The sequence below is a fragment of the Nymphaea colorata genome, chromosome 10, assembly GCF_008831285.2.
Source record: "Nymphaea colorata isolate Beijing-Zhang1983 chromosome 10, ASM883128v2, whole genome shotgun sequence".
Classification (NCBI taxonomy): Eukaryota; Viridiplantae; Streptophyta; class Magnoliopsida; order Nymphaeales; family Nymphaeaceae; genus Nymphaea; species Nymphaea colorata.
In genome coordinates this window covers 21,308,238-21,335,362 of record NC_045147.1, presented here as the reverse complement: position 1 = coordinate 21,335,362, position 27,125 = coordinate 21,308,238, and the positions used below count along the sequence as shown (strand labels likewise).

The following is a 27,125-nucleotide window of genomic DNA, read 5'->3' as shown; positions in this document are numbered from 1 at the left end:
CTACAGATTAAAAAAGGCATTAATTCCCAGACTTGCAACTTGAAGGTCCCGTCTATATGGTTTCATGTTCTTCTAAGATGAATCTTGGAGATATAACTAATTCACATCTGTTGAGTTAATTAAGAACGAGGGAAAGCAACTTTTTGTCTACCAAAAACAAACGCACACACATCTTTTTCAACATATTTAAACGAACAGAAAAACAGAAGATGAAGTGCAAAGTGGGTATGAATGAGACACATACCCACTTTGCACTCAAGACGCATGTAAATCTGATGATCAAGAAAAACGAGGTCCAATTAGTATTTAGGTCGATCGGAGTCTGTTAGAGAATCAAATGGATCAGTTTAAGTCATGTCTTATTTGGAATAATATGTTACTTATGCATCTGACTCATTAAATAAAAGCAAAATTTACTTGGGATCAGATTCAGATTTGATAGATTGGTTAATTCAGATTTACTTCAGGTGCAGACACCGGCATTTAAATCACTGTCTGTTTGGATCTGAACAAGATCCAACTTAACTTCAATTTTTACATGAAAAGAGCGTATTTTTAATCACTGCTTATCAGATCCAATATGTTTTCTGTCACCTTTTTATCAGATACTGTTATATTACGGGGTTCTCTTTTTCAGATTTGACTCCATTTTGTTGGATCTATTTGGATTTCGATTCTGATACTCAAATTTGAGGTAGGGAAAAAAGAGGATGGGTTTTCCGCATTTTAAAATCATTAAATATTTGAGACCGACGCCATGATCGTGATCTGACACCATTTTCCATTTGGAAATCAAAGGGCTCTTGTAATAAATACCAATGAAATGATTTTTTTTTTTTAAATACAAGATACTTTATCAAGTCCCATTGTAGGAAGTCGATTTGAAATTAGGACCTCAGACTCCTCTGAGGTCATCAAACGTACAATGGATGGAAGGCCACTTCCTGCTCCCCTTGAAGCCCCCGACCGACCGATATACAACACGCACGGAATGGAAAGCATACAATTTCATTAATTATTGCAACTGGGTCAGGAATTAACATAAGTTACCTAGCAACCTGCGACCTGCTACAGAATATATTCCAAGGTGACTGTATACAGATTTCAGGTTCTTTCACTTCTTATATTTACAAAATAAGTTACATACAAATAAACAAAAAATGGTGCTACTCGACTTCCTGTGCAGAAGGGGCAAAAAATCTTCCCTACCCAACTAGAGTACATTCCAAGTACACATCCAGCCACCTTTGTACAACCAAGATCCAGGCATCATCCCAAGCCGTCAGCTGAAGCATTCATAAATTTTTATTTAGTAAATGAGCTTCAATAACAGGAAGAATAAAACGGACTATAGTGGGGGGAAAACAACATTATTCAAGCAACAAAATATCAGTAAACCCACCAAGAATAGATAGCAAGAAAGCTTCTGAAAGTGGCAACGTAATTTTGTACATGATACAGCAGCGTCGTGGTTATCTGGATTTTCTGCTACAAAATTGTGCCTAAAAAGAACATAAGACAACAGCATTTGTTAAATTCTTGGCATGCAAACAGGCGCAGAAGGGCTACCGGGGAAGGAGAAAAAGGAAACTGTAGAGGAAAATGCCAAAACGAGATCATTCGGAAATTAAAATTACATTTGCATGGTCACGCCTTGCAAAGATTAAATTATTCATAGGATTCACAGGTGGTTTGCTGTCCCTGTCGCTGTCTGTTTTCTGCAGCTAGAGCAGCAGCGACTGCAGGAGGCAGATGCCTTAAACATTCTGTTTGGCGAATGGCGCTACTCATGTCTTCACCTGTTTCAGCTGGCTTTCCACTACAAAAAAGAGATTCCAAATCTTGCACTGTCAAAGTCGGCTGATCCTGACTTCTACGGACTGCATTTATAACTGATGTGGCCGCTTTGCTTATATTCAATTTGTGGATGCTCTCTTCAACAGTATTCTTTACCTGATAACAGATGATGGGAAACACGATCAAGAAAACCAGTATTGCCTTAATGAATCTATTTTTATTAGAAATATTACAAATAGACAGTATGGTACACCAGCCTTTTTGGACTGTCATTCTTTACCTAACAGATGATGGGAAACACAATCAAGAAAACCAGTCTTGCCTGAACGAATCTATTTTTAATTAGAAATATTACAAATAGACAGTATGGTACACCTGCCTTTTTTCATTTTGCAGAAGTGGAAAATTATACATTTCAACAGGGGAAGCTTCATGAGTCCAATAATTATGAGGAGCTACCAGTGAAGATCTGTCATTTCAGGAAACAAGCATATATGCATCAGGCGTGCATATAAATATCCTCAGACCTTCCCAAGCAGTTATGCTTGCTCAAGGTATGTTCTCCTAGTTGTATGAATAAAAGCAATAGTTTCTTTTCTAAAGCTATTACCATCAAAAGACTCCCAAACAATCCATATCTTTCGGCAATTTAAAAGCAATACCAGACCAAGTCAAAACTTTGGAACTCAATGAGCAAGCCAAACTTCAAAGCCCAGACTTGCTTAATTGTGCACGACTCAACCATCTGTCTAGCTCAAACATACCTTCATGCATGATACATCTTTTGACAAAGCAAATCCAAGATTCGTTCAGAAATTATTGGTTATAGAGAATGAGTGGACATACAATGAAGCGATGAACAAAAGTAGGCTTCTCTTGTCCGATTCTGTGAACTCTATTAATCGCCTGAGCTTCAACTGCAGGATTTAGTAGTGGCTCTATAAGAACTACATGTTGTGCTTCTAAAAGATTAAGACCATTAGCACCATGTTGAATTAAAATCAGCAACACTCGAATTGATTTTGCTTTGCACTGATTAATTTCTGCAATTGGATTGTCAGTATCTCTGGTAACCCCTTCTCTGAATTCCTTGAGAGCAGTATGTGATTTCCTACATCAACAAATCATCGTGTAAATCCTCCGGCTCCAAAAGTGTAACTGCTAGCAATATATCAAATGGATACACAGACACCAGATTGTGTAACAAGCTGAAGAAAATCACAAGCAGCCAAAGCACATGGAAAGAGTCTACACATTCAGAAATACACACCTTCCACCTTTCATTCGAACATAGGTAATACCATTTGCATCAAGAGAATGTCCCAAAACATCCAAAACATCATTCCAACTTGAAAAGACTAAAATCTTTGCCTGTGGATCAGTAGATAATATCCACATAATTTTCTTTGTGACAGCTCCAATCTTCAAGCATAGAAAGAAAAAAATTGCATCAGTTACAGCCTTAGTAAAAAAGTGTGCATAGACAGATAAAACCCACTTAACAAAATCTACTTTGATGTGTTTATCTTATCATGAACATTGACAACAAACAAAATCTAGCCGGACATACAGGGAGAAAAGAAGAAAAGCTACATTATCATTAATTATTATAAGAACATAAATGCCTCTTTAATTAAAAATTCAAATAATGATATGTCAATATATTGTTAGTTTGTCAAGTCATACGATCACTTCTCTTCTAAGTAGTCAAAAATGGGAAATCGGATACAGATAATTCAAGATCATAAAGGGACTAGTCAGCCTGACTCACTCCGAGTTGATTGGCTAAAAATAAATAACTATATATATTCATACAGGAATAAATACAGCAACACAAACACACACATTAGATAAAAATGCATAATATCAGCGATTAGTTGGTTGACCAATGACCATGAAGACCAGTTGACTTAGTCTAACCAACGGGTCACTTGTTTCATTACACAAGTTGGTTATCTGAACTGGTCACTACTTAAAGTGACAAAGAAGGCAGGATAATGGTTATCTTGAACAGAGCTCAACAGCCACACCATTAAAGAAGAAAACTAGATAAATTTCATTTTAAATGATATTAGAATCTTACGGAAATATCAAAGCAGCACTTGTAAAAGATAAAATATCTGAAATTGCAGAACCGGTGTTATCTACATGCATCTCTATTTTCTTGTATATGTTTGCAAGGACAGTTATGTGGTTATTATTCTACCATGATGGACATAACTCATAGGCATCAAGGCACAAATTTAGCACAAACAAAGAACCACCTTTGTTCCATAAGATCCTTCAATGTGCACTGCATCATAAGCTTGATTTCGGTCATCATCTACATAAGCAATATTCTCATAATGTGTATGCTCTCTGCACTTTGGACACATGACCCATTTTCTTTGTGTCTTTCCATGAAGAACAAATGCATGTTCAGTCATCGCAATTAAACCTGCAAGCCAGAAGATAATACTATTTATGACAATCTAGAAGATTTTGTGAGCAACATAAGCTAGTGAAACAAAACTACTTATAACAGCATGATCATGCTTAATCAATACAAGATGACTATGCTTACTCAACCATTCATGACACTAAAGAACATATTACTTGAGAATGTGGGCATTTTTTCACTACCAGTATCCCCTGCTAAAGGGTCACACTCTCAAACAATAATATGGAGTACAAAACAGATTTAGCATATGAAAATCTGCAACATAAATCAATGCCGTTATTTATTTACACTTTGCTAGGTATACTTGCAAAAGGAAAGTAGAAACATGAACAAATGCAATGAGTAGCTTCCTTAACCACAGATTTTATAGTTTGGATAAAAATCACTGTTGTGGTAATATGGGACTACTCATCACTGATTTAATCCTAATAGCAAGAGTTTCAGCTACCAGCTGTGATTCCAAACTTGATATCATCAGCATTTAAGTTGTTGCTGAAAGGGAAACATTTGCACATTCTTATGACACTTGCCTAAAAGTGACAATTGACATATGCTTACTATAAGAGACATTAATGCAACCAATTGTTTGCAGAGAAACCATATTCTGGCCAGTCAACCCGATGAGTTTCATCCTGTGCGTTAACACAGGTTTCATCTTATCTATTTAACATGGACCATAGACCCTCCCAAATGCATCCAAGGCTTTTTGAGAAATGTCGTGCCTGGAAGTGCACTTATATGACATAGCACCCAACATCAGTGTTCTACGTATCGTACGATACAGAGCCATATCGTACGATATGTATCGTCGCGTTTCAAAAATGCGATACGATACACATGTATCGTATAGTTACGATACAGGCACCGTATCATACTATACAGTTACGATATGGAACGATACAGTTATGATACAGCTACGATACGTTACGATATAGCTACGATACGCTAATTTTTATTGATTTTTTCAAATGTTTTTCTACTTTTTCTGATTAATTTTTGTTTTTTAAAAAAATACGATATAGTTACGATACGTTACAATATTTTACGATACATCGTATCTTAAAGCCAGACCGATATGACTTACGATATGCTTTTTACAACATTGCCCAATATGGTCCAATTGAACAACTTCAGCTTTAACAATAAGCACATAATACAATTCATGAATGGCATACATTCTAAATACACAATTATACACATTACAGATACTATATACATGTTTATTACACGCCAGAGACATGTCGCTGTTGACAGAGAGAAATGGAGATTATATATTTTTGTATTGAACTAATTAACAACCAAAATGTAATAACTGCCATGCAAAGAACTCTCTTTGTCAAGCAGCAATTTTGCAACCATGATCTTCAGCACATGTTCACACATATCTAGGCCAAACAGAGACATCATAGAATCTTGGTTCTAACTTCTAAAAACATTGCCATTCTCATGACCATCTCAACTAGTCTTCTTGGAGCACATCACACCTTAGCATGCACATCCATGTCAACATAACATGATTCTTGAACATATTGAACAAGTATCTGACACGGCCAACAGTGACATTATTCATTCCCCTTATCATCTTGAACATACTAATTTGTCTTCACTTTCATTCTCTTTCTGACAAAATTTGCTATCACTCATATGCCTTATGTGTAGTTCTTAATTATGATAATATGATGACTTGGAACCAAGTCACCTGGACATGCCTGAAGGGCGTCCGCACGCGCATCGATGCAATGTGTGTGCACATGAGTGTGCACTGCCGATTCGGCACTGGTGTGGCAGGATTGTTTGGACATGCACCCAACCCAGGTCAAAGGTGAGTCGGGAGCGGTCAAAGTATACTGATGTCATATTCGTCCACACTTTTAATTTTTATTTTATTTTTTTTAAATTTCTTTTCATAAGTCTGCACTGACTTTTTTTTTGGGATTTGCCGCATACCGCACCCACAACCCACACTCAGGTGACTTGGATTGGAACTGCTGTTCAAGAGTTTGCACTAAAAATATGTGTATAAGTGTGCATGCTTGTCTCAATGCCATAATAAGTGAATCCACATATAAACCTGGATCCATGTGTAATAAGATAGAACAGAGTGCAAGGATGAAACTTTAGACTAGTGACCAGATAACATGAAACTATAAGTACCAGGAAGGCTGGATCATTACATAGATTGCAACAATTGGCATGTGCCCGCTTGGATAGGAAAATGAAATGTTCCATGAACCTAAACTATGCGATGGTTTCAGACCACACCTCTTTTCCTAATGTGCATGTCAACAGAAGATGTGGCTAATCTACCGCACATAAAAAGCTACACTTACACTGGCAACAAGTGACATGTCCACATTGAAATACCATCTTCTGGTTACTAAGCTTCTCATGGCAAACTGGGCAACTCTCATCTTCACCTTTATCCGTGCATTCAACTTTCTCTGCTTTTACTTGAGAACCTCCTGCTGATATCCCCAAATGTTCATTTGAGGAGGAAGGACTGGATCCCTCATCTTTCTTCCTCTGCTTAGCAACTGCCAGACCCTAAAGGTTTCCCACCGAAATAAATTTAGTCAACTGTAACAGATTGTTTATGAGAGAACAGGAAACAACAACAGCAATGAGGACAATCAATCAATATAGATTTACAGGGAATAAAGAAAGGAAGCTAGCCACATTGTTCAACACATCTAAAAGATACTTCTAAATAAATCAAGAGAACGAAAGTAATTGAACAACACAATTGAAGGAAAAGCACATAGGCGAAGGCAACGTAAGGCATACATTTTGCCACTGCCAGGAAGGGGAGGGGTGATTCTTGGGGTCTGAGAAGTTGCGCTTTGTCAGACTGTACCAAATTATGCTAGGAGACACAGCAAAGGTACCAATTCTTGTTTCTTCCCAACTAGAAGATCTTAAGCACAACTAGCCAGGTGGAGACCTGAACTGAATATATTTTCATGTCATCATAACATTAGGGCTTCAGTAAAAGAGAAGAAACTCTTATTGCTGAAGATACCCCACAACCCCTTAGACACACTGTAAAGATGAGTCATGTAATGGTTTATGAACGAAAGTAACAAATTCATCAATAACACCATTTAGATCAATCTTTCTAACCTACGTCACATAGGAACGGGTACGGGTACGGGTACAAGTACAAGTACATGAAAGCGGTACGGCATTTTCACCAACCTTGGTACAACGACAATTATATCTTTTTAATTCTAAAAAACAAAATTGATACCATCACCAATTGTAAAAAGCGTATCGTAAGCCGTATCGGTCAAGCTTTAAGATACACTGTATCGTAAAATATCGCAATGTATTGTAACTGTATCGTATTTCTTTTAAAAAAAAAATCAGAAAAAATAGAAAAAATTCTGAAAAAAATCAATAAAAATTAACGTATCGTGACGTACCTAACTGTATCGTTATGTATCATAAATGTATCGTACGATATGGTGTCTGTATCGTAACTGTACGATACAGGTAGTGTATCGTAACACATTTTTGAAACGCAACGATATGTATCGTACGATACGGCCTCGCATCGTAGGATAGGTACAACACTGATCATCACATCATAAGACAATGTTCCTTTCATAGTTTCTACATATAATCTCATAAAAAAAAAACATAAACAGACCAAGACAATGTTTTTTTTGTGATTGGGATCGATTTCGACCCAGAACCGATCCAAACATACCCAATCCTGGTACAGGTACATGGGCTCCCACACGTACCACTGTGACTTAGTTTCTAACAGATATGCTATTGATCATCCTCTCTTATCAAAATTTTACATATTCCAAACAAGAGAAAGGCAAGATTAACACCAAAATATTCAATTCATCTTCTAACAGATATTTCTAAGAAAAGGTTTGCAACGCTCAGCCATGGTTTGCATTTTTATGCCTGACCCTATCTCCTAAGTGTATAAGTAAGCAAGGTTGACCAAGAAAAATACACTCAATCATGCTAATAAGTTTGTTTAGACTCAATGAGAGAAAAAAAAATATCAGCTAGTATTTCTACATATTAAACAGAACAAGAAAATTAACTTTCAAAAAAATAAATAAAATAAAGTAATTCCACTCAAAGATCAACGCCATGTTAATGCAATATGGAGCTTCCAGATTAAATCAAGAGAAATTAAAGTATTGAATACCAATGAATAAGACCATCCCTTCCTTTGATATAATAAAAGGTGCATAGATGTTTTATTTTCAAGCATAGATAGCTTGAGCCAGCATGGAATGATGGCCCTCATGATATGCCACTAAAATGACTGGTATAAATTCATGCAAATTAAATCAGCAAGTGGGTAAGCACTACATGCTCAGTTGAACATTGATAAAAAGAACAAGGCCTACTGTGACAGACACAAGCAGAGAATGAGATGCATTCACCTTAACTAGCAAGCTTCCAGCAATCATGAAAAAAGCTGCCTATAAGAAATAAAAAGGAATCACCTTCAGATAGCGAAGATGCCCTTTGACGCGAGAAAGCATTGACAGAGACATGAATTTTTCACTTGAAAAGTGCATGTTAGATGAGATCAGCTCTTCTGGGCTTAACACATCAATAGTGGACACCTCATCCTTGGTCTCTCTTAGGCGCAACCGTGAAGTTGCCATCTTGATCTCATCATGTGCTCTTAGTATTTGTGCTTGAGCGATTGAAAATGACCTTGCCTGTGAAAACTCCCTACGCAATGCCTTGTAGTTGCAAAAAATAACAAAAAGATCAAACTGGGCATTTAGGCTTATGTCTAATAGAAGGATAATATCTAATGGAGCATTAATACATGAGGTTCCAACATCTCTTCAACATGAGGGATTATATATATATACACACACACACATCTATGTTGGGGAGAAAGGCGGGAGAGCAGATACAGAAGTCAAGATAAAGAGGGATCCTATAACTAGAAAAACAAAAGAAAAATAGCAACTGCAACAACCCTGCTTGAATTTGGTACCACCTAGGCTCACTCACATATAAAGTACCATAAGTATCCACTTTTAAGAGGCACAGGAAAGCTTGCAGGACCATAGAAGTCAGGATAGCTTGAAGGAAAAAAGGTAACGAAGACACACACACCAAACTGTGTATAGGTTGATGAAGGGTTATTTTGTTATTTTTTCCAGTAGACATGGAAAGGTCATAACAGAAACCACATGATAGCACTGCCACCAGTAAGAATGTTGTAATTTTCTTCTCTTACTTTCTCACTATCAGAGCCATATCCAGGAGAAATTTCAAACGCCAATACAAACCCTTGTGACACAATAACCAATACCTCGAGGAGTAACAGATGCTTGGAAGCAGATGCAACAACATCCTTGCCTAGACGTGACTTTGAAAAGCTCCTTAAAATACTGAGAATAAGTTCTACCTCTGATGGAGATCTTGAAATCTATGAGGAAACAAGATAAGTGAATAAAAATCAAAAGGGACAATAATCAAATTGGGGAAAATACAAATTTAAATGAAGATTCTTCACAATGAGAAATGGAAAAATCTAGAAACATGGAGCATGGACAGAATCATAAATTAAGTACTTGCCAGAGATCTGCTAGTCATCTACTCTATCTCATCTCATGATGAGAAATGGAAAATATAGAAACATGGAGCAAGGACTGGTTCATAAATTATGGTTCATAAATTAAGTACTTGCCAGAGATCTACAAATCATCTAATATGATCATGAAACATTTATTTATGATTTCACTCATTAATCTGTCAGCTCATTTTTGCCATGCAATGCCACAAGGACACACCTATAAAAGTTCCACCTATGTCAACACTTCAGGATGCGGGAGCAGCTGAGATGTTTAGGACATGGACAAAGCCATGTTGGCGTGTTTAAAGCACCCAATACCTTTTGCCTGTCTGATGTTGGACTTGCAAATCTTTGACCAATCTTAAGGTTCCAATCTCTTGACTTGGACAACTTTGACAATATCCTTTTCCCTTAAAACCTGTTTTCATTATGTGCATATTTATTCTGTGTTGTTTATCGACCTCTCTCTCTCAACATATACATACATACATACATATATACAACATGATACATGCGTACATGCATATACACAGATATGCATGAAGCTGCACTCACCCAAACTCTTTGAAGTTGCATAATGCACATTTATGCACCAGCATGACATAGTTTCTGCCTAGTTTAAGCACATACTGCACATTAGGATAGCCTCTTCGTGCAAAATCTACCATATCATCAACTCCAAATTGCCTTGTTTAGTTGTTTATGCCCTGCTTCCATCCTTCAGGAATTCCTCTCCTTTATCTATGAAATTTTACTATAACTTCCTTCAGAACCCATAGCTAACAGGATGCAGTAGCAGAAGAATGGGAGCTTGATCAGGCATGAAAATACTTGCTTGTACATTTAATATGAAAAGTGCACGTATTCGTATGCTAACACACATTCACACATAGATACATCCACACACATACACATTCAATTCATTGAAAAATAAACAGCTCATATAGGACCAAGAAGTTGAAATGAGAAAACTAGCATTTTTTATTAGAAAATTTCAATTGAAACATGCCTTCCACTAACTAAAAAATGATAAGTATGTTCACAACTTTACAAATATAGTTTATATCGTCGTATATTATATGTGTCTAGTATACAGCATGATTTACAGAACATAACCCCAACAAACATAAAGGCATGTGATTCCATCTGTAATTAAGGGAAGGATGAGCCAAAGCATGTAGCACACTTGAAAACTTCCACCTTCTCTTAAGTCATCAATGATATTGATGACTATTTTACCATGTTCTGATAAATATCATTTTTCTTTCATTGAAATTTTTGCCGAGACTCAGGTCCAGTACAGAAACTGTGTTTAGCTATTGAGGAAATTTGATTGTCAATAAAAACAATAATATGTAAGCTAGAGAAACAACAGGGATGCAATTCTCTATGCAGAATCCCATCAAGAATTACGAGTAGTGCCATCTTCTCAATTTTTGACATCAAAATTTCTAGAAAGCACATAACACGGTGTTGACTCAACTTTGAGGAGGATCAAAGTTAAAATGGAAGCTGATTGAGCAGAAACTGCTAGAGTAGGTTATTGCACAAAAGCCAGTTTATGAGCATAGGGTTCAATTTTTCATCACATCATCAAGTGGCACCAGCAATTTTTCCAATAGCAATAACAAATAAAGAACAAGAACTCACCAAAGATCTTCAAAAAAACATATTTAATATTATCATGTCAAGCGCATCAACATACTAACTAAATACATAGCACAAACAAATGAAAAGCAACATGGTTGGAAAGGATACAGATGAAGGGTCAGACTTAAGGAAGGGTCCTCTACTCAATCAAAGCTAAAAAGAAAATGGGAAACCAAAAAAGATGCATAAGAGAAAACTGTTGTTGATGCTACTAAAGCCATCGAGCAATATGGCCTACTGTGCAGCAAAAATTAAAAAAACTTACAACTACACTCGATTTGGCTTCACGATGCCTTTTTTCTTCCTTGCCCACATTGGACCCATGGATGTTTTTATCACCTTGAGCTAAATCACCGAAGAAACGATTCAATGCAGACTTGTGCTTCCGCAAGTCCAATGCTTCCTCCGCTGATGCAATATTGTCTCCTTTTGTAAGAAGAAAGAGTCTAGCTTCATAAGCCTTCCAACAACAAATACATAAATAAATATATAAACAAAATCCAAAGTGGGAAAAAAATGAAATCAATTTTGGATGTTCCAGATGAAATAACAAATAGGAACTTTCAAAAGACTGACCATGAACAGCTCATCTGCTTCACATTGAACACATAAAGGGCCATTACCATTAGGCTGACAGTTTGAGCAATATCTTACACGTTCCACATCAACTGCCCTAGGGCTGTCCATTGTCAGGTCAATCTCCATTAGACGACTAAGCAATTCATTTCTACAAGTTCTCAATGAATCCAACCCTGTTTGGATGAGATACTTCAAACCACTTAATGTACGAAACCTGTTTAGTTGCAAGTACATAAATAAGTTAACAATTGACAAGAGAAAGTCAACTGCAACCTAGGAAGCAAACATGTTCAGTAATTAGTTCAAAACTCATAGTGTACTTCAAACTAAAGTTACAAATAATGTCTCGGAGTTTTAAATGGCAAGGTTTTTCTCAGGTATAATACGGCGAGCTTGAAAAAAACGAGAAGAAAAAGGAAAAATATGGTAAATTTTAAAAATTTTAAAAAACTTAAAAATGTGGGAAAAATAAAATAATTGAGAAACTATTAACACAAACATCAAAAGATAAGTTGATTTTCTACAAATAAAAAATAGAAAATAAAAAAACTGTTTGGCATTAAAAAACAGAAAAAAATGAAAAAAGTGAAAAAAAGCGTTAAAAACGGGTTAAAAATGTGTTTTTTCGTTTTTAACGTTTTTTTAAATGCTTTTTTTAGAAGTTTTAAACAGCCATTTAATTTATCGCGTTTTTTTCAAGTTTTTTTTCAAATGACCTAATTCATTTGAAAAAAGAACATGGTATAGAGTGTACACTTTAAAATGACAAGTCAAAAGATATGGCAAAAATAAGTGCACCATAATTTTAAAAAATCCATCAAAGGAGTTATATGCATAACCATAATTTGATCAGAAAAGAATTGCTAGAGATGTCCATTGATAGAGTCATAGAGAAGAGATTTTGGAGGCAGTAGAAAGCCAAAAGTAAGATGAATCTGAAACCAAAGCTGAAAAGAAAGGGAAACAATACGAATATCCCCTCTGCATTAACAGTGTTCTTCCTCAAAAATCTTGATAACTAATAATAACATTGAAGGTCACAACAACAAGGAGAAAAGCAGATCAGCAATTAATCCAAAATCAAATTGTATACTAACACTTTATAGTTCTAAAACCACCTACTTTGAAAATCCCCTGTAGCTTATGAAATAGCCACAAGGCAAAACCTACTAAGAGATAAAGGGATAGCAAACCTTGAAGAAATTTTTGATGATTTTGAACCATTTATAACTCCAGCTACCCCTTCAGTAATCTTCTTTATCAGCTCCTCCTCATGTCCCTTTTGTTCAACAAGATCAAGGGCTTCTATCCACCAAGTTGAGTGCTCATGTTCACATTCAGTTAGTAACTTGCCTACCTTGAATAAAAGCAAAAAGATTTTCAAGTAATGTACTCAAACGAAAAGAAAATTCTAGACATTTTTTGAATGAAACAAAGGAAACTATCATTTAAATGAATAGCACCTTCATGGGAACATATGTGCCAAACAAAGGATAAAAGGTGATCACGGGGAACTGTTATAAATGGACTTCTAGAGGAACAAAATAAACACAGGTGAATCCCCTTATTACATTACTAAAAAACAGTCAAGCAAATCAGCAGCAGACAAACACATTTTCTAGACAATTTCTTAATCATAGCAAGAGCCAAGTTTCAGTAACATTTCAGAGAAAAATCAGGAAGACTAACCAGAAGTGATGATGGATGCTTTGAGAAGAGCAAAAGAGAAGAACAGAATACCATTTCATTTCTAACAAACACAAAAATCGGATGAGACTTAATGCTTCTTGAAAAAGGAAAAACATCAAAGTAATTGCATAAGGTGCGACATACCTGCTCATAAGAATTTTTAAACTCCTGCCGAGCCACCGAAAGCTTTGAAACAAATACAGCCAAATATTTATTTGTAATATGTTCACACTCCACAAGCAAATTACTAATTATGATGGGTCGAGGTAAAAACCCACATCCTGATTGATGCCCCATGAACTCTTGACATTCTGGAACAATTGTCAAACTATCAGATGGAGAAGTCCGCACTTCACAACAACTTGACTGATTAAGACCGTTACTGCAGTCATCAGACAATTTTTGTCTCTTTGCAGAATGAGGTTCACACTCACTAACCTCAGATAGCTTTGCAGATGATTTAAAGATTTTTGAAGATCTTCCTCCTGACTCCAAGCACTTTTGTAGGCAATGTGGAACAATTTGCACTATTTCGGCCAAGTTATGAAGAATGTGAAGATTCAACAAAGGGTCCAAACGGAAATCATCAGAACTTTCCTCTGCTAAAACTAATGCCTCGTTATAGAGTGAAATTCCATGTTGATAATCCTTTTCCAGAACTGCTATACCAGCCAACCCATTGAGTGCAACTACTAACCTCCTCAAAGCTTCTTCTCCTTCAGTCTTAGTTTTCCCAATGAGAACCTATAGCCAGTCATAAAATGAGTATTAATAGGTCCAATCAAGAGGATAAATTTCTTTGGTAAAGAAGCATCACCCCTAATATGTCCTCCATTGTCATAGGTGTCTGTTGCAAGGAACGCAGACCAGAACTCCCTACTTGAGGATGACAACAAGCTTGTCGAAGCTTTAAGAGTGAACCTAGTAGATTTGCAACTTCCGCATGAGAAAGAAAGAGCTCGCATGGAACATCAGAACCTAAAACATTTAACGTACACAGTGATGATCATTGATAATCTCATGAAAAGAAAAAAACAAACAACAGCATGAAAATTACCATGCGTCATTTTCCTTTTCTGCATTTCATCTTTAAAAGTTTCAAGGACCTTGTGGGCATAACTTGAGCATGTCTCGTGCTGTCTCTGGTAAAAATGTGCCTCTATTGGTGAAAAGAAAAGCCAAGATATGTGTTCCTCCTGAGGAGGCAACTGCAACTCATCTGCAACAAGAACTTTAGAAGAACGCCACATAATTTTCCTGAATAAATTGTATGTGAATTCCATCGCTGCAACATCTTTCCCCTGACAATGAAGTAAAAATATAAAATAAAAGAAATAAAATTAAACCGAAACCTGATTTGCATTAATAAGGTTACCATAAGGCAATAACTATCACATCACATGTACTTTTTACTTCCTTTAACAAAAGACTGGACAGCCCTTCCTGAGAAACAAGCCCTTGTGTGTAAAGAAAGACAAGCCAGATACCATAGCACAATGCTCATAGATTACATGAAAGACTTTGTAAAATATTTTTCATAAAACAGTTGTTTTGCTTTGCAAATCATCAGATTGGAAAGCTTCTCTGATTAAGGAAATTCAAAAGCTCAATTAATTTCTCGAAATTGTCAGTAAAAAAAAACAAAAAAAAAACAAATAGCACAATATGCAGGAAGCAAGGTTTCCTAATACCCAATAATGCACATGCTAGATGAGACAAACATTTTTATAACCTCTCACTTGCAACCTCTATCCCCCAACATCAAGAGGAAGAGAGAGGAAACAAAAAATAAAAGGGAAGATGAAAACTGGCTCAAGTTCTCAGGGCCACATGGCGGAGCCAAAGGCACCACTTGAAATCACATGGGAATAAAAACCATGATGAAAAAACAGAAAATTTACCAACCTGTTTAGACAACTTCAGTGGAAAGTACGAACTATATTGCATAATCAATTTTCTGAGAACAGGCAACCACACTTATTTCCTGTGACCATCTAAAAACCATCTATAGTTTTAAGCAGTTCAGGTCACATTCAAAAAATGGTTATGTCTTTTAATAAAAAAATACAGGTAAAGATAGACCATGCTCAATTAAGCACAACTCCCATTAAAACACCTTTTCACATCTGCCTCGCGAAACCTTGTTTGGATAAACCATCATGATCTTGACTGTTCCCTACTTGGCTGCAGTATAGTAGTCATAATTAATATTCTTAGACTCCACATTCAATAGTTAGAACCAACCTTACAGATAAGATTAAAATTCAGCAGAGTTACAATATCCGCAGAATCACCACATTAACCAGGCGAACAACCATGAAGATGATTTCTCAAATTCCATTACTTGGCAGGACCCGAATGAGTGTGAATGCAAACCACTGCCTCTGCACCATTGTGGCTTGAACAAGCAGAAAAGAATATGTAACATCTTAATATCTTTCTTTTGGGCAAAATGAACACAAGGTGCAAGTAGTGGCGGACGATTTCTCAACTAGGTTGTCATGCAGCTCTCACTTTTCTTAAACAAACTTAAATTGTGATACTCATAAACCATCTTGCCAACAGAGAGTCTATGTAGGAAAACCCAGCCTCACCTCATAAGGATCCCGGATAACTTCAATCCACCATCTATGCAAATCGAAAGGGGAAGCCCGGAGGAAACGTAAGAGCCCATGCATGTCATCAAGACTTCTTTGAATTGGAGTTCCTGTGATGCACCAGTGATGCTGACCACGTAATCTCAGTGCCATTTCAGTTGCAGAGGCCGCAGTGCTTTCAACCATTTGAGCCTCGTCAAGACAAATGCGCCACCAAAATATTCTTGTAAGGGGTGTTGGAACTACAGGATATCTGCAATACCTTATATTAGCATATAGATAAACCCATTACACTAAATAAATTGTTATTTATCAATTCTGCCAAAAGCAGAAGGTTCCCTAAAAGTTAAAAAGATAAAGAGCTTCAGAAAAAGAAGATTGACAAAGAAACAAAACTGACTAAAGGACTTCTCATAAATGTCCTAACTTCTACGCCCCAAAGGATAGCCCACACCATCAGTGGGAAGAAAAGCATCAATAAGGATCAGGAACCTCAGAAAGGTTGGGGTAATACAACATTCAGTGCAAAGTCCAGAAAAGAATTTTACCTTAAAACAGATTCAATGACCTGAAATCAGACTTCGTTACAGTAAGGATTTGTAGAAGAGAACAAAAATTATTTTCCCTAGACTAGGACCCAAAGACTTTTTAAAATAAAAACTATCAATAAAAACTATCATACAAATTTTCCAATTTAGCTTTTCTTTTAAAAACATGAAATTTTCATTATTCACAATCTTTCACAACCCCAGTATTTTCTACAGATAAAAACTGACAGCACATTAACTCAGCTGCTAGCATAATGTGCAAACCTTAACATGACTCTACATTGAAGCCAAAAATTTGACATGAATTTAGAAACAGCTTCCTAAAGAACACAACAATAAATGATGCTTATTGTAGCCTGATAGTCTGCTTCAGCAACTGAGCACATTAGTAAGTGCAGTAAGCAAATGATGCAGGAATGTTCTTTTTCATTTTGTTGTTTCCGTTTAATATTGCAAAAGTGTTTCTGGCTGATAAATATGCAATTCCTATCTGACACTTAGACATCATTGACACTGACAAGCAACTGGAAGAACTCAACATACTCTAAAGATGGAAGACATATGGGTGGAGCGTTCTACCAACCAAGATCAAAGCAAGACAATTGTATAAGCCCCAGAGTTCAACTTATTAAGGTGGCTGAAGAAGCAAAAAAGAAAGGTTAAGGTGGTGTTTTGTTGACACTTCAAAACCTGGTTTTTGGAGTGTTTAGGTGCCATCGAAAACCCAGTTTTGACAAAAACCTGGTTTTGTAAAAGGGAGTGAAAAACCCGGTCCCTGTAGGTTATCCAAAAACCAGGTTTTGGATGTGTCACCCAAACAAAAAACTTGGTTTTCCTAAAACCTAGTTTTCACAAAACTGGGTTAGAGGAGGGTGTCATCCAAACACCCAAGTGATTTAGAAACTCAGTTAGAAGCAAAAGTAGGACTTGCTTCGAGAGTGATGTGCAGCCAAGATTTGTAAGAAAATAATTAATAAATAAATGTGACAATTGATAAGTTAAACCAATAAAGCATCTCTCCAACACTTTCTTCAAAGGGCAATAAATAAAATTTAAAACTAAAGCTGTATATATTTAAGTCAATGATGGCCTTTTTTTAAAAAAACTTCCCTTCTATGTTATTGCCTCGATTATAAAAGAGTCTTCCCCAACAATAGACTACACAGGGTCTGTTTGACATGACTTATATCTCCGTGATAAACTCCATTAACCACAAGTGATAAATTTATCCAACAATTTGTTTAAGATTCTTTTACCCAAGAGTTGCAATTCTGTTGAATCTTTATGCTAGCATATTCCTCATGAAGCAGTCCACTTCCTGCTCTAATTTACTTCTAAAAGAAGAGGCCTTGAACAAAGAAAAAGCTTTGGTGAAGTCCGTGAGCGTGAGGAACTTTCCCACTATAATTAACATGAGAAATATGCACATACAGGTAAAGACAGCAGAGAAAAGCTCAAGTTCTTACACCACCTTTCTACCATCAGCCTTTCTGAGGAAAAAGGGACAACATATGCAGTTCAGATCCCATAACATTATAGATCTCAACAACCGCAACAGCCTTGAGGAATCAATTATGTCAGAAAAAAAAAAGTTGTTCTAGTAATGTTTAAGAACAAATAATTTTTGTCAACATCATACACAATTACACTTAAATATATTGAAAAGCTTCTTCCAGTGCAATCTTTAGGTTTTCCAGAACAAGGGGGGAAAAGAGCCATGAAATGGAACAAGTTGGCAGACCTCTTCCTGAACCTCATAACACGACGATCACCACCATGACGGTCATGATCATGTGAAAGATCTTCCTTCAATACATCGTATGTTGTCAAGACAATGTCAGCACTTGCAAGTTCCTCCAGATCAATGAATGAAGAACATGAAGACATGTTCTTTACACCTTCATATACATGAACCTTGAGGGAACCAGCTCTTGTGTGTCTACATTAAGGATCAAGTTTCAGATTCAACTCACATAAGCAACAGAGTACCAGAGTATGTATAAAATTGACATATAGCAACCATAAGATGCAACAACTACGAGCAAAGAATAATTCCTAATTAGAGTTTGAGAAATTCCATGAAACAATAGTCTACAGGACCAGATCGACAACAACAAAAATCCACAAGAAAAAACAAGACAACCATAAATCTCAGAGTAGTCCCCGTCAGATATACCTCTGTGACATCAGAAGTGGATATGCATAAAGATCAAGAACAGAAGGAAGTTTAATATTTTAAAGAGATTTAAATATTATCACTCATCCAATGATACAAGAAAATAAGTAATTACATGATAGTTTCTAAATGTTTCACGATCCAAAATATCGTAAAAAAATGCAAAATTTTCCCAAATTTGTGGAGGCTCTCTAATAATCTTTATCATTTACTCTATATATTAAAATTGTTTATTTTGGCTTCTTTATGTTTTTACAAGAAAAATCTTGAAACCACCTACCTAATGAAGGTTGTAATTCTTCTGGTATGTTATCAAGATTTTCTAATGAAAATCTGCACCCCCAACAAAAGTATTGGTGAACATAGAGTACACATTGGTCTACCCTCCAAATGCATGTTGAACTAATAGCTCTCTCAAGGTTTTCCCAATGCTATCAACACCATCACTTACCAACCTATTTAGGCTGATAAAGTGTCATGTTTGGACCCCACATGATATAGATACGAATCTTGGTAACTTTCTTTCTATTTTTCAATTAGTTAACCAGTTTTGGTTTACTTTTAAATAGCAAAAACAGAAAATAGGCTGGTTAAACCCAATTCACACCGGTGGATACTCCATTATTAATACTAACAAACTGTGTCTCTAATTCTTCCTCTAGAGAGATCAATTCTATTTTCAAATGAATAATGAAAGGATTGAAATAACTAAAGTAGTAAAATGATGGAATATCGGCCAGTCTATGTCAGCAAGAACCTGATCCATAATATATTTCATTAATCCCATCCAAGAGGACAATGTGCTAGGCAAATTTTTGATTGTTTAACTAATGCCTGCTGCTTGCTGATTCTCATCCCTCATTGTTTAATCAATTTCATATCTTGGAATAATTACCTGGAAGACTTAATGAAATACTACCAGGCAATACTACGCCCGAATCTTGTTGCATATTCAAGATAAGGATAGTTTATCTATAAATTGAAAACTTCTAACCATAAATCCCATTAAGCTGAATTGTACAAGGACACAATTTGGCAGAGTACATATTATTTACAGTCCATAGTCACAAATACTTTTTTCGTGTATTAAATGGCAAGGTTTGTTTTGGTTTATAATACTGCAAGCTTTAAAAAAGGAAAAAAGAACCCGGGAAGAATATTAAAAAAATTTAAAAATCTTAAAGATTAAGGAAAATAAAATAAATGAGAAACTAATACTACAACATCAAAAAATAAGTACATAAGAAACAAATAAAAATTACAAAATTGGAAACAAGCAGTTTGGCATTAAAAAAAAGTGAAAAAAAAACTAACACAAAAGTGCGCTTTTAACGCCTTTTATGTTTTTTTTTTAAGTATGTTTTTTACCTTTTTCTTGGCTGACTTGGTTTTGGCATTTTTAACGCCTTTTATGTGACTTTGATTTATACCAAGCGTGCTTTCTTGCAAACGCCTTTAAACTAACTTCAGCCTTATACAGCTGATTATATTTTGGATTTCTATGTCATCAAAGACTAGGCTGTCCTAGCTCTTTCAGGTTATGCCATCCTGGTTTGTAAAACTCTTCAAACATTTTAATTGTATATGAAGACAATGATTTTCTGCTGTTCCATCCTTATTATGATACTTGAGAATATCAAAAAGTTCAAAATACCCCAACATGTCTGATATTTTTTTTCTACCTACTTTGGGGTCAGACCGTAAGAAAATGATCAAAGGCTCAGTCCAACCTTTAGAACAAGGAAAAACGAAGAGATGCAGATGTTATGTTGGAAATAGAGGCAACCAACCAAAAACAAAATGGAGGGAGGTACCGTGCAATTTCCTCCTGCCACTGTGGCAAAATTGGGGATGGGCAGACAATAAGAGTTGCACCACTAACATCTGAGCAGTTGGAAGCTTGAATCAATTCGATGCAAGTTGTGCACACATAACTTCCATCAACGTCAAGTTGCCCTTTCTTTTTCACATTATTATGTGAGCCAATAGCAGGAGAAGGTTGACAACCTCTTGTTCTGGAAATCCTGTTAGCACCTGTGAACCCAACACAATCTGCATGTTGCCAAGCATCGCAAACATCACACTGTACCCATAACCCTCTATATTCAACGCTTTCACTCACTGCTCCGCAAACACATTCCACACGCTCTCTTTTCAATCTGTTCAGTTTACTTATAGCCGTTCCAGACTGTTTTAATTGATTTTTAGGAGCAACACAATGATTGATCAATACCTTGCGATGAGCAAAAATGCAAGCAAGCAGCTCAACGGTTTTCCCTAGACCCATTTCATCTGCAGTAAACAAAATATTAAACAAACACTTGATAGACAGGCAAAAGTATGCATAAAAATAACAGAGGCAGATATGCATAGCAGCATGCATATAAATCTACACCACCCCATGAAGAAAGTCGGATTGGCATTCTATTAGAGAAGCGGGCAGAGATCTTATTAACAACATTGACATGCTGAGAAAACCACAAGAAACAATGAACAAATAAAAGAGAATAATGGTTAATCTGACAATAGCTTGGACACGCACACTTCTGGCGAAAATGGAAGTTACAATGGAGAAATGATGCAGGAGCAATCCATTCGGATCAAATTAGATAGGATCCATTTTAGTTCAGTTGTATTGGATCTTTCTTGGGTTTCATTTAGTAGGTTGAAATGGACTTTATTATTTTAGTTTCAGATCCAGATCCAGGGATCCACTTTCAGTCTATATAAGTGTGTTTAGGGTTCACATGTAATCAGTCTTTGGTTAATGAAAACCCTAATTTGCTTCTTTACATTCTCTTTCTGTTATTTTCTTTCTGCTTGTTTGCTTTCCTCTTAGTTTCTGTTGTTTAGTTTAGATTCTGGTACGGAGATTAGAGCAAAATCTCTAATAGTTGTGTCAAGAAATCACCCCCTGCTGAGTCCTGCCATACTCATTTGGCCTGTAGAACATACAGCCACTTCCAAACGGTGTACAACTTTTGGGGAGGCTTTTTGAACCCCAAGAGGCAAGAACCTTTATAAGGGTGAGCATGTTAGGGCTCTATCCTTCAATGGCCAGCAGTGACCTTGGAACCTATAACCAGGTGTCTACTGGTTCCACCCCTTCCAGGTTGCGCCAACTCCTTAGATTCCATTCTTCGCAGAATCACCATATGCAATTCGACTACATGATTGACGTGCAACACCACCCACATGTAAATGGTACAACTAATCAAGGATGAAATCTTGCCTGAATTATCTTAAGCAGTTTTTCAAATCACACATCCATGCATCCCTGATTAAAATGTTCATGTGATTCACATGGAGTCAGTGCATCTAATCAAGGAGGAGTGCACCTGTTGCATTTGCCAATCCACCAGCATTTCACACTTGCACTCAGAACGCTTCCTGCCTTCCCATTGTCGCATTTGTCAACATCATTTTACATGTATATTTTGCTTACTGTTTTCAAGTAACTGGTTGCAATGGAGCAATAACACTTGCAAACTGTAACCCCAACAGAACACCAAGTCAATGATCTCGATTAGCAAACTCTCTCTTGCTTCATTAGCTCCATTGCACATATGATTTTGTTATCATCATTCATAGAAATGGCAATCCAACCATCGCAATAAGACTTTCAAAAGACAATTATTCAATCTCAAGCATCTCAAGTAACAAAAGCTTTTAGATCTGTCACACAATGTACAAAGTACAAACATGACATTGAACCTTCAGCTGTGAGACTGCAACAGTTAAACTCTACCATAACGTTTCTGATTGCTCTTAGTATATCTTTCTTACATATGCATGAGTAAAGGGATGAGCAGACTAACACCATTATCAGGTCCTGCCACCCACAAAGAATGAACCCATCTAGCAACCTGCCGTGCAGAGCTAAGTACGTTTGGCTTGTTCAATGCTCGGTTGTAAAGACAAGTTACATAATCAGGATAGCTACTAGAATAAGGCTATGTCACATAGGTACGGGTACAGGTACGGGTGCGGGTACCGGTACGGACCATTTTCAAAAAATTTGGGTACGGGGGTACGGCCGTACACACACGGACATATATATATATCAAAAAAATTCAAACAAAATAACATATTCACACATATATATCAAAAAAATTGCAAACAAAATATCACAGCAATAACTAGGGAAGACGCAGAGATGATCACGAAACAATATATCTCAGAACCTGCCGTCGCCGTCGTTTTCTGATTAAGAGGTCAAATAAAGGGAACACAAACACAAACAGAGATGCATATTTCTGACAGTCGATGCATATCTCCGACGAAACACTTGGAAAATAGAACACAAAAAACAGACGCAGAGATGATCACGAAACAATATATCTCAGAACCTGCCATCGCAGTCGTTTTCTGATTAAGAGGTCAAATAAAGGGAACACAAACACAAACAGAGATGCATATTTCTGACAGTCGATGCATATCTCCGACGAAACATTTGGAAAATAGAACACAAAAAACAGACGCAAACGGAAATAACTCGACTGCCGTCGCCGGTATGGTCCGCTGCCGGCAATAACTCGACTGTCATCTCAAGATCGATGACTGTCGTTGCCGGTCGTCGCCGGCGGTGAAGGCAGGGGTGGAAAATGAAAAAAAAATGAAAAATACCCTCACAGTTGCCGTCGCCCTGCCGTTCCGCCGCTGATGTCTCCTTTGTTTCGCTGCTGCCATCGCCGGAGAGGACCCTGCCGCTGTCGTCGCTGGAGACTCGAAGAGGAGAAAACGTAAAACGAAAAACGAAAAAGGGTTTCGAACTTAAGATTTTTTAACGTTAAAATAGTGTTAAAAGATAAAATCAAATAACTGTTAAAATAAAAAAACGGACATATTTGGACTCGGTCAACTTTGACCGTGTCAAAAAATGGACGGATACGGCCTCCGGTACGGTCAACGCACCAAATTGCCGTACCGGTGTCGTACCGGTACCGGACGGGTACTCCTCCTTTGGAGTCGTACCCGTGTTACAGAGGAATAAGGCCATCGTAAGCAGATATTAGGGAGACCATTGGCCTCCTTAAGAGTCAAAGAAACATTGTCTAGTGAAACCAGGACCAGTGTAGAAGCTCATGGCAAAAGTCTTAAGCCTAAATCCTACAGTTGATGCTCATGAGCCACCTTAGAAATGTTGAGGGGCCTAAAGAAGCCGATACATGCTGCACAAGACACTAATATAATTAATGGTTAACACCCCTCGAGAAGCTGCATTGCTATAAAATGCCTATAGCCAATTTAGATGACCTGAAACTGAAAGGGAAGTGTTCTGGTAAAAATGTAAGCCATGGCACATCATTTGTTTGCCTTACACCTTGCACCATTTAATGTTACACAGTAAATTGCATAACACTGTTGAATCCTCACATTCACTGCCATGCTAATATCACATAAGTTGCAAGTAGAAATGTTACCCTCCTCCCATCCTATTAAAGAAATTGTAAAACCTTACCCCTCTACAACAAATTCTCGTTTCCATAGAAAAAATCAATGTTGTAAAAGGCGTACCATAACGTGTATCGGTCTGGCCGACCTATACGTTGTATCGTAATGTATCGAAATGTAGCGTAGCGTAGCGTATCGTAAAATTAATTTTTTAATTCAAAAAATATAAAAAAATAGTGAAAAACAGAAAAAATCAGGAAAAAAGTATTCCATATAAAAAACACATCTTACATAAAGAATGTTCATGATTCATTATTCATAAGCTATAATATATCAACAACACATTCAGAAACGAGAAATCATAAATTCAGAATAGCATAATAAGCATCAAGCACAAGTTTAAAATGTTTTAGATTATATCACAAGTCAACACCATATAATTTGTTATTGCCAAGTAACAAATATCATGATTATCATCAATGAATGACAATGATCATCATCTTCATATTCATCCTCATTTTCTTTGTTAATTGTTTTAAATTTTAATTTTCAATGCCTTCAAATGGAATGTCTTCACCAACACATGATTGATTTTTTTTAGAAAACTAGTAAATGATTGATTTTTTTTAGAAAACTAGTAAAACCTTCTCCCACAGCTCTTAAAGATGTTTAGAAAGTGGAAGGGAGGAGCTATTTTAAAAAGAAGCACCAAAAAAACAAGGTTTTTTTCTGTTTTGCCCCCATACTCCCTCGTATTGCACGGTACGGGCTATACGCCTACGACACACAGGCATATCGTGTATCGTAAGCATATCGGATAGGTTTCTCAAACCTATACATAGCCCATATCGTTCTATATGGATAACACTGAAAAAAATGAGAAAACTAAGACATTGATACATATTACATGTGTGCATATCCAGCTAAAATTTCTCAAATAGCACGTTTGAATTTTTAAGTAACAGTAACTTAACCCACAAAAAAGCGATGTTCCGCTTACCAGCAAGAATACCTCCGGAGATGTCCAACGAGCAATCCTCTGAATCCATTGATAAACTTCCACTGAAAATAATGTGAAAACATGCACATGCAAAAGAAGTTACATCACATTTAAAATTTAAAAAAAAAATCTTGAATACAGTACAGAGGGAAAACATTGTCGGAAGTACTTGTTGGCCCCATTTTTGTGCCTAATGCAAACATGAAAAATAGTCATAACCAAATGCACCAAAGTAGTGACTTAGTTACCAAATGATACAAATGTGCACTCCCAAATAGTGATGAGGCGTCAACTTGAGCAGCCGAGTTTACCTGAACGGGTTGTAGAATATCCGAGCACTTTTATCAACCGCATCCACGGGTATGCACAAGGGATTAGGAAGTGGGTCAGATTTCTCATGGATCACTTTTTCCTGCGTCTTCTTCTTCTCCTGTTGAATCATCCAATAAGCCGCCCGGCGTTGGTACGGTCTAAGCTTAGGAAGCAAGTCCGAAAGCTCATCTGCCAGCATTGGTTCTTGCCTGCCAAAGGATTGCCCACTTAGCTAAAATTCAAGGCCAATTCAGTGACACACAAGGTTTGAGACCGTTACATAAAAACGCGTCCTATAAAACCTTAGATGGAGAGTAAAGAACAACTCACTTTGATGGGCTTATGGCTTCATAGAAATTTAAAGCATCGAAGGGAGATTCCTTATTGAAGCGTAAACCAGGTTGAATAAACTCGGATTTATGAAACCCATATCTAACTTCGGAAGTCACAACTTCTGGGCGTAACCATGCCATAACGTTCATCATGCTCTTCTTCCAAGGCGCTCTCGTCGTCTCGTAAAGAGATTCGCAGGAGTCAAAAGCCTTGCACAGTATATCTATCCGGGCCCTGAACGAAGGAAACCCTTCGGAAACCGCATCCTCCATCACCAACCTCACCGTCAAGAACTTCTGACTAACAAGGTGAACAAGCCCCGTGATTCCCTCATCCGACGCATCGAACCCTGCCGAGAACACCACTGACCCCTCGCTATCATCCTCCCGACGAACGACGAACTCTAGGTAAACATTGCCAGCCGATAGCATCGGCCAATTTCCCACATGCACACTCTCGCCCGGCTCCATCAAAACCCTAAACCTGAGAGCGAAATCCGCCTCGCAAAACCTCTCGCGCACAAATTCCGCGCTCGAAAGGCCTTCCGAGAACCTGACGTCGCAAACCCTAATATCCGCCACATTGAAATGCTTATCGGACGGTGAAGAATTCGTGTCTACTTCAACGAAGACTACCTTCTTTCGCTCAAAATTTTCATCGTCGACGCCGGCATCTGGACAATCGGTGGAAGCAGCGGGCTCTTCTTGATTGGAATTAGGAACAGAATGCCCTATAATTCCATCGGACCTCCTTGGCTTAGATTGCTTCCGCTTACCCATTCGGAAAGCTATCGGGAAATGCTTCAGACGTACAGGGAGCGCTCCCGCGCGAGAGCCGGCGAGGCCTTTCCCGCCGGCTTCACCTTCAGTCCGCGGGCGAAGCGTGTGCACCATCCAAATCTTGGACTTATATAGCAACCGGGTCGGTGAAATTTTAGATATGCATTTAGAGCCCAAAGTTTATCCTTAATTTCTCAAACACGCCTGTAACGTTTCCTCTTTTCTAATGAAGGCCGACCGTGTGTGCACCCATCATACGGAC

The 27,125-nt window shown here is 37.2% G+C and overlaps 1 protein-coding gene across 3 annotated transcripts; it reads right to left on the bottom strand.

The window, feature by feature from the left end:
• Nucleotides 1-989: 989 nt before the first annotated feature.
• LOC116262040 (uncharacterized) lies at nt 990-26,955 on the bottom strand. 3 transcript variants are annotated; one of them, XM_031641050.2, is made up of 21 exons: nt 26,082-26,955; nt 25,751-25,960; nt 25,440-25,501; nt 20,860-21,337; nt 18,611-18,808; nt 16,319-16,574; nt 14,782-15,025; nt 14,542-14,702; nt 13,869-14,468; nt 13,229-13,392; nt 12,033-12,249; nt 11,722-11,916; nt 9,543-9,659; nt 8,713-8,958; nt 6,568-6,781; nt 4,059-4,234; nt 3,068-3,219; nt 2,644-2,908; nt 1,638-1,953; nt 1,403-1,502; nt 990-1,286 (listed from the first exon to the last, which is right to left on the bottom strand). In XM_031641050.2, the coding sequence occupies exons 1-19, from the start codon at nt 26,861-26,863 to the stop codon at nt 1,669-1,671; spliced, it is 5,022 nt and encodes a 1,673-aa protein (XP_031496910.1). In that variant the 5' UTR covers nt 26,864-26,955; the 3' UTR covers nt 990-1,286; nt 1,403-1,502; nt 1,638-1,668. The 3 variants fall into 3 exon arrangements, with proteins under 3 accessions (XP_031496910.1, XP_031496911.1, XP_031496912.1); XM_031641051.2 differs by having other exon boundaries at nt 4,062-4,234; XM_031641052.2 differs by lacking the exons at nt 990-1,286; nt 1,403-1,502 and adding an exon at nt 2,177-2,266 and having other exon boundaries at nt 1,819-1,953.
• Nucleotides 26,956-27,125: the final 170 nt, after the last annotated feature.

Coding starts and splice junctions, on each gene's coding strand:
- LOC116262040 (XM_031641050.2), bottom strand. CDS start 26,863: ATGGGTAAGCGGAAGCAATCTAAGCCAAGGAGGTCCGATGGAATTATA. Junction 21,338..25,439: donor CTCCGGAGGTATTCTTGCTG/GTAAGCGGAACA, acceptor TGTTTACTGCAG/ATGAAATGGGTCTAGGGAAA. Junction 8,959..9,542: donor AGCATCTGTTACTCCTCGAG/GTATTGGTTATT, acceptor TGCAACTACAAG/GCATTGCGTAGGGAGTTTTC.